General features: G+C 43.2%; 1 protein-coding gene across 15 annotated transcripts in view; it reads right to left on the reverse strand.

The window, feature by feature from the left end:
- The window catches only part of ARHGEF18 (Rho/Rac guanine nucleotide exchange factor 18), a 97666-nt gene that overhangs the window by 37914 nt on the left and 45539 nt on the right, over positions 1-14213 (reverse strand). For 3 of the 15 annotated variants that reach the window (XM_074300475.1, XM_074300486.1, XM_074300465.1), the window contains exon 1: positions 13659-13799. The exons of 4 other annotated variants lie outside the window; for them this stretch is intronic. Coding sequence is in view for 2 of the 11 variants with exons in the window: in XM_074300417.1 (XP_074156518.1) it covers positions 3035-3139 (105 nt within the window). In the remaining 9 variants the exon portion in view is untranslated. Of the gene's footprint in view, positions 1-3034; positions 3155-12483; positions 12593-13658; positions 13870-14213 lie in introns of those variants that run through there. 8 more of the 15 variants (XM_074300457.1, XM_074300436.1, XM_074300417.1 and 5 more) reach the window with 6 other exon arrangements.

A 14213-nucleotide genomic window follows, 5' to 3' on the forward strand; every position in this document is an offset into this window, starting at 1 on the left:
GATGATCAACTATGATAGATTTAGCTCTTCTCAGCAATACAGTGATTCAAGACAATTCCAATAGAGTTGGAATGGAAAACAACATCAGCATCCAGAGTAAACTAAGGAGACTGAATGTAGATTGAAGCATACCATTTTCATCTTTTTTTTTTTTTTTTGGCTTGCTTTTTTTTCTTGTAGTTTTTCCCTTTTGTTCTGATTTTTCTTTCACAATATGAATATGGAAGTAGATTTTAAAATGATTGTACATGCAGGACCTGTATGAGATTATTTGCTATCTTAGGAAAGGAGAGGAAAAAATTAGGAATTCAAAATCTTACAGAAAAATTAATGTTAAAAAGTATCTTTATTTATAATTGGAAAAAATAAAATACTATTAAGTGTATATGTGTGGAGGGGGGGAAGAAGCAGCAGTACAAGCTTATGATGGTAGATAATCAGCTAATTTGTTCCCCATGAAAAATATCTGGTGATCTTAAAGAGGCCGGTAAGCTTCCAGAGTCATCAGGGTGATACAATAACAATCTTCGACCTCAAGAACATTAAGCTGTCCTAGTCAGAACACATCTAGAGTCATGCTATCAGGTCTCAATCAAATCTTAGGAAAGGCCACTGACAAGCTGGATTGCATGCATAAGAATAAGCAGAATAATAAGGGAGACAGTATCCTCTAATTTGATGGATCAGATGAAGGAAGTAAGAAACTTAAGGGGGAAATGGGATAGCTCTGACTTTGTACAGGAAGAGGGACTGACCTTGTCTGACTTCAAAGATCAGAACCAGATTAGAGCAAGTGGTTACAGAAACTAAGAAACAAGAGTTGCAGAAAGAAAAAAAAACAGATTTGGACTACATTTAAGGATATACTTCCTAATAATCAGATCTGTCTCACCAGTAGAGTGGGCTATTCCCTATCTTCATATGGAGCTTAGATGGCCATTTCTCAGATACCATAGCGCTGTCCCCAAATCTCTTACAACTGAGATGCTATAGAGTTTCAAATTTTAAAGCCAGGAAAAATTGATGGAACCAGACATCAAACCCTATTCTAATTCCCATGTATTTTTCTAACAGTTTAAGTTACATGTAGTGTTTAAGCTGAGAATCTCTTCTCAATTACTTTCTTGGGAAAAGAAAGCTGGGTTTAAAAACCTACCTTGAGTTTATTGCTATAACTGCAGTCGGCCAATAAATTCTTACAATTCCTATGAACATTCACTGCATAGTCTGAAAATTTTTTAAAAAGTCTAAATTATTCCATAGTATCAGTCCATAAAGGAAACAGATGGTATTTTTCAAAATTAAGAGAGAAAGAAAAGTCTAGTTTGAAGTCAAACCCCACAATCTTATTCACCAAAGATAAGGATTTATAAAGCAATGTTACTGGCCGAGCCACTCAAAGAACAAAGAACAACATTCTTGGCAGGAAATCAGTCAGTCATATAACATGACCCCAAAGTACTAGTATCAGGTACAAACTCATTCTTCACATACAAGGATTCCTAGATGATAAAAATAATGACCCTTGTGCAAGATCACAAATCTTTTTTCCAAAAGGTCACCTCTGTATTATATTATTTATTTAAGATTGCTCTTTTACCCCTCCCTCAAAAAGATTAAGATAAAAAGCCTAAAGATTTTCTGACTCATTTTCCTCTGTGAGGGTCCAGGAATAAAGATAACAATATTTCCCCCAACACAGACAAAATCATATGATTGGGCATAAACATCAACTCTATGAAAATCTTAGTAACCAAGAATTCTTGGTGGAGTAAAGGACTGTGCTCTAAAACTCCAAAATCACTTTTTTATTTCTTCCCATTTCATTTCCATTACAATCAAAATTCTCCTTCTTCCAGAAGTGAGCTCAATTAAATGTTAAGAGGAAAACACTTCAAGTAAATTACTCATATTCAGGCTTGAATGTGAGAAGACTCCTCCATCAAATGAACCCTTCACAGGTAAAATTCTGGACACAGGGAGGCATTTAGGGAAAGGCACATATCTTGCAATCTAGGGAAGTTCCCCGAAACCATTGCTACTTTTTCTACTTTGGGTTCTAAGTATTTTCACAATAGTTCCTAGGGCAGCAAAGAGCTCTTGGGATCACTTGAAAGTAGAGTGGCATTTATTTTTTGTGCTCTGAGGGATAGGCCACTGGATTAAAATGTTCTTTTTTTAATATCAGAGTCTGTATCTATCAAGTATAGAAGAAAAAAAAAAAAAAAAAAAAGGCCCAGAACTTTGAACTATTTGCATCAATTAAATGATCAACATAATTGAAAATAATTAGGCATTACGATAGGTAAAAAAAATAAGTGATTTTACTGAAAACATCCAGTTTGAATTCAGTTGTGCTCAATCTTGTGCAGTCTCTCTACCTCAATCGAAAAGATTATTGGGAAAGAATAATTCTTATAGCCAGCCTTTCCATATCTACAAATCTTCCAGAAAATACCTAACAGAAACTAATTTCTCTTCCAACAACAAAAACACATTGTTAAAAACCAAGTTAGAAGAGGAAAACACATATATACAAAGCCAGAAGAAAACCTGTTTGTCTTAAATGTATTAGGGAAATTATTCAAGGACGCTGCATTTGTGTAAAAGGAAACCTGAAATGGTATTAAGGTCAGTGAAATCAACAAAGACCTACTAACGGAAGGCAATGTCTGAATTCCTGCCCAAGGACAGAGTTCACAGACACTAATTTTTCCAAAACATCAAGCTACAATAGAAAATAAACTAACTTTTACAGAACATTAGACCTGACTACTCCCTACTGTATTCCAAATAAATCTGAACTCTTACTAATGAGGATCACTTGCCAGAACCACCTGATTCTTTTAGACCCCATTCCACAGGTAGGCCTAGAATGTAAATAAAGCATGCCTATCAATAGTGCTATTTCCAGTGAGGAAAAAAAAAAAAAGCTTACAACTTTAATCAGAGTATGTTAACTGTGTAAAGCCTGTTCTTAGAAAACAGGATCAAGAATTATCTCAAGAATACAGAGAAGCTTGGAAAGACTTACATGAACTGATGCTGAGTGAAATGAGCAGAACCAGAAGATCACTATACACTTCAACAACGATACTGTATGACGATGTATTCTGATGGAAGAGGAAATCTTCAACATAAAGAAGATCCAACTCACTTCCAGTTGATCAATGATGGACAGAAACAACTACACCCAGAGAAGGAACACTGGGAAGTGAATGTAAATTGTTAGCACTACTGTCTATCTACCCAGGTTACTTATACCTTCGAAATCTAATACTTAATGTGCAACAAGAAAATGGTATTTACACTAGGTTTTATTGTAACATATGTAAAATGTATGGGATTGCCTGTCATCAAGGGGAGGGATTTGAGGGAGGGAGGGGATAATTTGGAAAAACGAATACAAGGGATAATATTATAAAAAAAATTACTCATGCATATATACTGTGAAAAAAAATTATTAAAAAAAGATAGTGAACAGAAAAAAATGAATAAAAATAATGCAAAATAATTTTAAGATAATTATATTAAATCACTTTTTATCCTAGGATGTTTCTTTTTTCCTTTTAAATATTAAACAGGAATTAACAGAAAAAAAAAAAGAAAGAAAATGGGTATGGAATTATCTCAATAAATGTGAGATCCCAATGATTAAAAAAAAAAAAAAAAAAAGAATTATCTCAAGTTTCCAATGCTTCTAAGCAATACTGGCTCTAAATTTAAAGAGATCAATCAGCATGATGTTTCTGTAATGAGAATCTTCCAAAATTTACCAGTATTCCTTCTGAAACAATATTATTTTTGAGTATGAATATGTTTAAACTACTTCATCTCCGTGGCTAGAGGAAAATCACTTACATTACAATACAGTTGGAAACTCTTAAAAGAATTTAAAGGTATATTCTAACAGCCAGTTTATAATCAATGTCAACTTTCAAAGCATGGCACAGTCCTCATCCCCAAGATGGAGATGAAGTTAAATAATATACACCCTTCAACAAAAATTTGCTTTCAAATATTTTAAACCATCTGTTTAAATGTACTTTAATAATCTGGGTATTAAATTGTTCTCTCCTTCCAGACACTGAAGATTCTCCAGACATAAAACCTGTCAATACTTTAATGCCACCAACTTATATTTTAATAAAATTTATATCTTTCAAATTGCTTTCACACAAGTCTCACATTTATGTTCTAAGGCAGCTGTAATGTCACCAAATTATAGAACTAGAAAAGATAGTTAGGTGAGAAGGTAGGGAAGATGAGAAGGTATTTTCAACAAAGAAAATAGTCCAGAAAAATCAATTTTATTTATTTAAAAACAAAACAAAAAAAACACCCCACCATCTTTAGAAATAGAAAATTCAGCTTAACTATATATAAGGAGTCAAGCAATAGAAATATACTATTATCACTGAGAAATTATTAGTATCTAGTCTAAACTTTTTCTTGCTGAGAATTTAGCCCATTTTCTTTTGTTCTGGTTTAAATTCAGTTTGACAACTCCACAAATAATTTAAAATAAAAATAAAGATCACTATCCTAGGGACTGTGGGGACAAAAAGGAGTCTTTGATTCTAACCATCTCTGAGAAACACAAAAGCATAAAGCGATAAAAATCACCATGTAACCTAAAGCAAGTCATTTCAATCTCTATTTGAATAGGCTTAATCTGTCAAATAATGCAGCAGTTCTAAAAGACATTTACATATTGCTCTGCACATTCTCATTCGATCCTAACAAAGCCCAGGGAAGGAGATACTGATACTATCCTCATTTCACAGATGAAGAAACTGAGGCTTAGAAGATTAAATGATATTCCTGGAGTCACAAAGCTGGTAAGAAGAGGCAGGTTTTTAACCTCAGATTCCAAATCCAGCAATGTTTGTTTCTTTCCTTATTTAACTTATTATTTGTTTCTTTAACTTATAAACTCTTCAAGGTTACCACCTTTCAATTGGAGTACACAAAGAATGGCTAAGCTCAGAGGAGGAAGAAAACATTCCTTACTGTCTGGCAGGTGAAGACTTCACAGAAGGGCCGAGGGCAAAGGGCAAGGCAACCAAGGGAAGGGCAGCAGAGGCCTGTGATAGATCAATTAGGGCAGGGCCTGGGGCCAGTGTGCAGGGGCCCTTCCAGGCCAGGCAGAAGAATAAGAACTTTCCCCACTAGGCACGGATTTCCCCTGCTAACTAGGTAGAATATGCATCAGAAGGATGCAAACACAACCTAAATGCAACATTTATTAAGCACTTATTAAAGCCAAAATGATTTCATTTGATGTTGGGGATCAAAGATAAATTTAGCCCAGAATCTGCCCTAAAGCCTTACAATTACAACTGGGGAGATATCCAAAGACACAACTATAAGACATAACTTTAATAAGGTATGTAAGAAATCTGATGCTAGCAGTTTGGGGCCCCCATTCATGTTTTTGGTACCAGTGGGTAGCTAAGGAATGCTGTTTACATGAGAAAATATTTTATTGTCATTTAAAGTGTAAAAGCCAGAGAGCTCTATTTGGGCCTCAGTGAGTTTTGACACTCTGCCCTAAAATATTCACTATGGAATTAAGCAGCCAAAGTATTTTGGTGAAATGAAAATACCTTATTTTCTCTATTCTGATCCAACATTTTCCCAACCCAACTTTTATCCAATGGAGGATATATATCATCTATTGCCCACCTCTGACTTTCAACATCAAGAAACCGTACTTATTGGCCTGGTCAAGATTTCAAATTCAAAAGCAATGAATTAATCTGGGGAACTGCTACAGTCAAGGTGGAGAATGTGATGCTGAAAAATTTAAATGAATTTAGTAGCAGTGTGGAGGGTGGAAGAAAGTGGAAGAATTCAGTCCTTTTTATATCTCTCACATTTCATTTTCTCTAACCATCACTCTTGCCCCAATGCTGTCAAATTCTCATAGAAAAGGGCTTCATACATGAAGAACAGTGGACCATAGTGGCTTAATTTAAAAATGTAATAAATCTTTTTTATTGAATTTTTATTTTAAGTATTTCCCAATTACATTTTAATCTGGTTCCTCCCCACCTCCTCAGTGTTGCTACCTTTGGGGCCATGTTTGCACCTTGGCTCAAAAATTACCATTCCATACCTAAATTACTATATATCTTTTTTAATGTTCCAATTCTAGTATTAACTCTCTTCAAACCTATCTAACAAAAGTTAACCTAGCATTAGTACTTTCCTATGAAAGAGTGCACATTCTCCCTAGGCCCCTCCACAATCTAGCCCTACTCCAATTCCCTACTGGACAGTTTGTTTGAAAAAAGACCTGTGGGTTTAAGTGGACAGTGAGTCCAGTGAGCCCAGTGTGTGATCAATCTTCATCTTTGCAACCTCTAACCTCTGTCCCTTGTTCTGACTTCAGGGGCCAAAGAGAACATATGTAATCCCTCTCAGATGTGACAGCCTCTCTAACACTCCCATCCCCTCTCAGTCTTCTCTCTGTACCAAACCTCCCCAAAGCTCCAACTGATCTGCCATGATCTCAACATTCCAACTGCTCTGTCCCTCGAATGTTCTAAAGCTGCCAAGACGTTTCTGGGTCTACCATCCAGCCTGTCCGCTCCCCTTCCCAGCTCGGTCTCATTTACAAGCCTGTCCCGAGGCACAGGGACAAGTCCAGAGTCTTCATCAGCTCTTTCAGAGATGACAACCATGTCACTGGCTTAGGATCAGAGGACTTGACTCCAAACCCTCAGGCCACTCTCTCTAGGCCCGATTTCCCCATCTACTCACTGGAGACTTGGTGACGGCTAAATCTGTGGGTTCCTGCAGCTATGAATTGATGATACCTAACCACTGAAGCCTTCTCTTTGGATATGGTCTTTCATTCTGGACAGCCCTTGCTGAAGTACTTACTATATAGCTCTGTCTTTCAAACTTTTCCACAAGTGCAGCATGAGATTATCAAATGCTTTGCAAAAATAAACTTATCTATAGCATTTCTATAACAATTCGACTAGACTAGCAACCATGCAAAAAGAAAATGAGGTTCATCTGGCATGACCTGTTCCTGATGAAGCCAAGCAGACTCTGGGATCATGACTGCTTCCTTTCCTTGAAGTTCACTAACCATTTCTTTAGTAACACAGTAAAGCTATTTTGTAGATTCCACTCTTGCCTTTTGGGGAAATAAGTCTTGGGTCACCTCTTCTGGTCTCTGTGATCTTTCAAAGTGGCTCAATGATCTTATGGAACAACACAGACCAAAAAAAAAAAAAATTAAGATGGGAAGGCGCAGAAGTGTTGCAATCTTAACCAAATGAAAGCACCAACAACAATGAAATTACATATCCAGGAAAGTGTCCGTAATGGGGCTTTGCAAAAAGTTGTATTCTAAGAATGTTATAGACCATGGTCCTCTAACCTTAAGAAAATCTGACCCCTGACCTAGATAACCTCTAAGGTTGCTTCTGGCTTTAAACCATGCTCTGGGGAGTCTTGTTTACTACTCTAATTATGAACAAAACCATAAACAACCTAGCCTGATAATGGGTTTCAACTTTTATATTTTGATGTGATTGTATGAAACGCAAATAAGTCTGAAAGAAGCAGTCATAGAGAATATTATTCAGGGATCTTCAAGACAAAGAATTAAACCTCATTTAGATTGACAGGAGGAAAGTGAACTCCAGCAAGAGAGATGATTTGGCACTGGGGCATGGAGGAAGTGGCAGGTGCCCCCTGACCCTTCAGCTGCCCTCTCAGCCTTCACTAAAATCTCAAGTCCAGGGATAGGTGCCCTTTACTACCATATTCTACCTGGTAGGCCTAGAGCTGCTCCCAAATTGTTCTGCAAAAGAAAACTGGATTCCAATTCAATGCCGTTGCTCCTCACCAATTCCTGGAAACAGCCCAGCTTTCACAACAAAGCAGCAAAGCTGACATTCTCAGAGGTTTTCCTTAATCATGTTGTTACTGTTCAGTCACTTCAGGCATGTCTGACTCTTCATGACCCCTCTCTTGGCAAAGATACTGGAGTTTGCCATTCTCTTCTCCAGCTCATTTTAGTTTCCTAACTGTGGGAAACAGGGTTAAGTGAGCTGACCAGAATCACAAGTGTCAGGATTGCAAGATTTATCTTCCTGACTCCAGGCCTGGCACTCTATCCCTGGTGCTTCCAGCTGCTCCTTTTCTTAAACATAACTCACACACAGACAGTACTTTACACCCACTTTCTCATTTGATCTTCTGAAATAACAACGGCTTCCCCATTTTTATCACTTAAAGACACAAATCAAAATATCAGTCAAATTCATAAATATGAGAGTTGCAAAAACTGCACTGAAAAACCAAGAAAAGAGAGAGATCCCCAAAGCCCCGAGAGAAGGAAGTCGCAGCTGTGCGTCAGCACCAAAGGCACGCCAGCCATGTGACGGGTGAACATTCCAGGCGGGCAGCGTGCAGTGGGGTGGCTCTTCTCCTGACAACTGTTGACTCTGTCCTAACTACAACTACCATTCGCACTCACAGAAAGAAAACGCCACTAGCACATATGCCCACAGAACTGGGCGCAGGTGGACTTCCTGGGCGGAAGCTCATGTGACTCTAGTGAGGAAATAAAACCTCCCCAATGCACCTATGGACCTAAGGACCTTACAAACCATCAGCAGGTCACTGGGAGCTGGTGTGCCGTGTGAGCCTCCAGAGCCAGGGGAAGCCAGCCTTTTCTGGCTCTGGGTGCCACACTCTATCCTTCACCCCCACACTGCAGAGCTGGTCCTAGGGAAAATGCCAGACCTGGAGCCTGGGGAGAAATGGGTTCAAACCTATATGGGTTCAAACCTAGGAACTTACTGGTGGCATGGACAACCAGGAATTATCTGCCCTCAAAACAGATGTAGGCGTGTCCTTGGGCCTTGCCCTCCTCCAACCATCTGAGTAACCTCATCTGCAGAATGGGCATATGGTGGTGCTGCTGCAAAGCAACTTACTGCTACAATGCCACCAAAGAAACATTTACTATTATCTGCAAAATCATGCCAAAGTAAGCCGTGGTCCTTCTCTACTGCCAAGAAAAGCACCAACTCCCTGGAATCCAATCACATAAAGGGGAAAGGATCAAACAGAAAGATGCCTTCAAAGCTCTGTGCTAAGTACACAGGAGCTCAGGAAAAACGGACAGGAAACCCCGCAGCCCATTACTCATCTAGTCTCATTCTTGGTGGCACAGCAATAGAACACTGCCCTGGAGTCAGGAGGACCCAAATTCAAATTCAGCCTCAGAGACTTGACAATGGACAAGTCACTTAAGCCTGATTGCCTCCCAAAAAACCTCCCAACCAAATGACCACCAAAAAAACCATTTGAGAACAGACCAAAGGCAGCAAGAGGCAGGGCAGCAGGACAGAAGCAAGGGGTTTGTGCCTATGAGATTCTGAAGAATAGGCAAGACAAAGGTCGGATGGTGCCAGAGGACACGCAGACCAGCTCCCTGGTCAATGGAATCAGTCCAGCCGTTCTGGATTACAATTTGGAAGGCAGTGGAGCCAGGAGCTGAACCGAGGCCCTTGGATTTTGGAGCCATGGATGGACCCAAACTAACAAGAGTCACTTATGTGCAAATGCTCTTCCACTGGGGAGCTGGAGCACATCGGCAAAAATATTTGTGGTAGCATTTCTGTTACAGCCAAGAACTAGAGATATATGCGTACTTGCTGACTTGTACAGCTGAATATACTGTCAATATAAATGTATAAGTGTAATATTATACTATCATACCTTAAACTTGGGAAGATCTGTATTTCATTGGAGCAGAACAGGAGCACAATTTACATAAGGCCAGAGTCAGGCAAAACAAAGACCTGAGAACTAAAGACACAACCAGACTTCCAAGGACTTGATCGTGAAGTATGTCTTTCATGTTCTGGCAGAAAGATCCCAGAATCATAGATATTAAAGCTGGAAAAGCACATCACAGGCCACTGAATCTAATTCGCTCAGATAAGCAAACTGAGGCACAGAGACATGAAGTCTCTCTATAACATTGTTAGGCAAAGCTCTGGGGATACAAAAGAGGCAAAAGACAGGGAGTCCCTACTCTAATAATAAAAAAAAAAAAAAAAAAAACAAAAAAAAACAAGCAAGCAATTAGGTTCAGAGAAGCTGAATACAAGACAAATAGGAAGTAAATGAGAGCTGGAAGGTACCAGAGTGGCTGGGAAAGGCTTCCAGTATAGGTAGCACTCATCTTAGTGCAAACTTGAAGGAAACCATGGAAGCCATAAGGCAGAGATAATAAGGGAGAGCCCTAGAAGTCAGGAGGACCCGAGTTCAAATCTGGTCTCAGACACTTAATACTTTCCTAGCTGTGTGACCCTGGGCAAGTTATTGACCCAACTACCTCAGCCAAAAAAGAAAAAAAAGAGGGGGGAGGGAAAGGGGGAGAGGAGGAAGAGAAGGAGAAGGGAGAGCCCTGCAAGCAAGGGGGAAAGGCAGAGAAAGTGTCCAGAGCCTAGAGACTCCTGGAATGGCCAGAGACACCTGGGCCCAGAGAAGGACCCAACGGACAAAAGAGCAAGACCTAGCAACCTGCCCAGGGTCACAGCTGGGAGCTGAGGTGAGATGGAAGCCCTGCTGTCCCTGTCTCTGAAGCATCCTCCCAGAGGCAGCAGAAGGAAGCGCACACTTTCCTAAGGCGGGAGGGGAGGGCTTGCTTCACCTGACTATAGCTATCCCTTAACATCTTGATCTTGGGGCAAGGAGCTAATGGGATCTGGAAAATCCAAGTACAATGTTCTGGCCTTCCCTTCATAGCAAAGAAATCTGAACCGTCACAGTATTAGAAGATAAAATGCTTATATTTTACAATACTATGCATATATTTTGAGCATTTCTGAGTTTCTAAACTTTTTCTACATCTGTCTGCTGGCTGTCTCATGTTGCAGCAGGGTGCCCATCCATAAAACTCTCCCCAAAAGTTCTATTTACTTTCTTATGCCAATCTGAAATATATCAAAACCAGGATGGGCACCGTCCTGATGTGGGTGGGGTAACTGTGGTTACCATGTTATAAGGAAAGATTTTATTAGGAACTCATTAGGAGGAGGGGGACAGACTAGGAAGAAATCACAAAAATAACTGCAATACATCGTCAGAGCAGCTGGAATGAGACTTTAGTTCTATTCTACCAATTATGCGGCCTCCTAACAAGCCATTTTAAACCTCTCTGAGCTTCAGTTTCCTCATATTTAAAATGAAGGTAATAAAATAGAGGCCATGTCAGTTTTCTAAATCTTATGACCTTAGATAAGAAAGAACAGATGACAGTAGAAAGCACATTGAGAGTCAGGAATCCTAGGGCCAAGTGTAAGTTGTCTAAATTTGGGATTGGGCGAAACCCAGGTTGAAAAAGCTAAAGAATCTGTCAAAGTCCCATTACATATTCAGAAATTTTTTAGTCAAGACCGAAAACGCCCTCTTTGTTCACTCCACAGTATGTGGAAGCATCTAAGTCTGTCACTGTTGCTTAGATCACCACAGACCCTAGGAACTGACATTTCCCCCCCCTGTGGAGATAGTTCTAGTAACAAAACTTTGGATTCCATCATTCTGAGAATCAAATATATTCCTAGAAATACCAATGCAACTTTCAATCTCTTTTACTCTCTCACACACACACACCCCTAAACTTAAAAAAAAAAAAAAAGTCCTTGAATCCAAGATTGTGGGAAGTACTTTAGAGGTCATTTGTTTCAACCTCCTGCCTGGCACAGGAATTTGTTTTGAAACTTTCCAAGTGTCTTCTGATGGAGTTGGATTTTTTTTTTTAATTACAAGTTCTTCCTAATTAAACTAGTCTGTCAAAATGGCAGATTAATCCTGAACCAGGCAGAGTCCCTCAAAACCAGGGACCTCGGGCGTAGCCCCACGTTCCTTTTCAAGTCTCCACCAAGTACATCAAAACATCTCAGGGTCCGAACAGGTGGTGCTGACACAGGATAAACTGGGTGCCAACCGCCAGCCCAGAGTGCGGAGGAGGAGAGCACAGAAGGGGCAGCTCCCACAGCTGGGACACACTTCTAACACCGCACCCTCGGGCCAACTCTCGGAGGGAGGGAATAAGCCACCCTATGGCTCCTACCTGCCCTCTCCTTTCTCCCTCACAGCCTTTCAGTCACTACTTTGTAGATATTTTTCCCTCATTTTTTCTAACCCCAACATTATGCAAACACATTCACTGTTTCTCTCTAACTACTTTTCAAACCAAACATTTCAAGGAGAGGTTCTAACTGGCCTTGAGGCCATTTTTTCCCATTCACCCAAAACTCTTGGGGCAGTGAGTGGAGCACAGGTCCCTGTCACCCACCCTCGGTGAAACTTTAGGCCAGAGACTGGCTGCTGCCGCTCACACACACCACATTCCGGGGACCCCTGTCCCCTCCCTGCACCCAGCATCCATCCCCAGCTCCGCCCCTCGGGTCTCTCCCCACCCGCGGAATTTGCACTTACTCGTGGGCACACAAGCTGTTTTTCCAGATCCAATCTAAGCTCTTTGAGGGTAAGGACTGTTTCCTTTTTATCAGTGTCTCACACTCAGTAGGTGCTTAATAAATACTTCTGGGATGACAGATCCACATTCTCCCACGGAACTCCTCCCCAAACTTTTCACCCTTCCTTTCTCGAGGCCCCACCCACCCCCTTCCTTATTCCACAACGCCAGGAATCCCGGGCTAAACCGCTCACACTTGTCTCCGCCAGAGCCCTCAGCGCTCCAGCCCCTGACCCCGCTGGGGCCCAAGGTCTCACCCCAGCTTCCCAGGGCTCGTGTCCTCACCTCCCGGGCAGATATCTCCCCTTCCTCTTCCGCTCTCAAAGCCCCCAGAACGTCCCTTATCTCTTCTGTCCACAGCTGGCCCTCTCTCTAAACCTGCTTCCCCGCCTCAGCCCCTCAGCAGCTGCATCTGGGACTGCCAGGCCTGGAATGCTCCCCTGCGGACTGCAGCTCACCTCCGGGCCTCCCTCAGCGCACACCTTCTGCAGGGATGCCGGGAGCGGCCTTTAGCCTTCCTGGGCATCCCGGACTTAACCGGTGTTTACTTGTCTGACTCGCCAAAGGAGCCCCCGTGGCCTCTCCTCCCGGGGTCCCTGAGGTCTCACCTCAGATCTGATCCCCAAGAATGACCCGGGGCCCTCCCCCCCCCCCCCGGGCCCGAGAGTCCCGCAGCCCCGACCTCCTCAGACCGGCTTCGGCTCCAACTCCTTCCTGGGGCGGAGCGCAGGTACTGGACACCTCGCAATGCCCTGCTCGCCTAGGCCCGGACGTCCCCAACTTCTGCAGCCCCTGCACCCCCCGATCCCATGGCCTAGCACTCTGAACCAGCACTCCGGCCCCCGTGCGCCCCAAACCCCCATGAACTTGGGCCCCCACTCCTGCATCCCTAGGAGCCCGAAGCCTAGGACCCGGCACCTCCGCATCCCCCAGGCCCTGTGCACCCCCAGCTCCCGTGCACTCCAGAACCTTGAGCTCCAGCCTCTGAGCATCCCCTGAACCTCGGGTCCCAGCCCCTGTGCACCCCAGCCCCCCTAAACTTAGGCCCCAGCCCCTGTGCACCCGCAGTGCCCCGCACGCCCCCGAGCGCCGCTCGCAGCTTCCCGGCCGCCGCGCGTGCTCCCGCAGGACTCACCCGGCCACCCGCCGCCGCGTCCTCTAAGCACCCCAAAGAGCCACAACCGCCGCAAAACTCGGTACACTGAGCGCCTACGGACTCGGAGCCGGAAGGGGACGCCGAGCCGTGCGCTCTGCGCAGGCGCCCGCCTCGCGGAGAGGGGCGGGACCCACCCCCACGTGACCTCTAGAGTCCCAGCGCCCTGGGGCGGGGGAGGCAGGCTCGCGCCAGTCTGTAGCCCCGGGTCAGAGAGCTAGGAGCGGCCCCTAGGAGGGGAGGGGTGAGGTGGGAAGAAGCGCGGAGGGGACGTCCGCCGCGTCTCCCACACCCGTCCCCCGCGCACACGAGGTCCGAGGTTTCGGCCCCCTCCCTTCCCCCTCCCGACGCGAGGCAGGGCGAGGAAACCGAGGTTCCCGCGGGCGCCCCACGACATCCCCTCCAGTCCGGCTGAGGAGTGGGCAGCGTCCGCCCCCGAAGGGACGTGGCGTCCTTTCCTTCGCACATTGAAAGCCCCGGACCTGAGTTCTAATTCTGCCCCGGGAGGGATCCCGGCAAACCCTTCATCCTCAGGGC

Source organism: Sminthopsis crassicaudata, chromosome 1, assembly GCF_048593235.1.
Source record: "Sminthopsis crassicaudata isolate SCR6 chromosome 1, ASM4859323v1, whole genome shotgun sequence".
NCBI classification, from domain to species: Eukaryota; Metazoa; Chordata; class Mammalia; order Dasyuromorphia; family Dasyuridae; genus Sminthopsis; species Sminthopsis crassicaudata.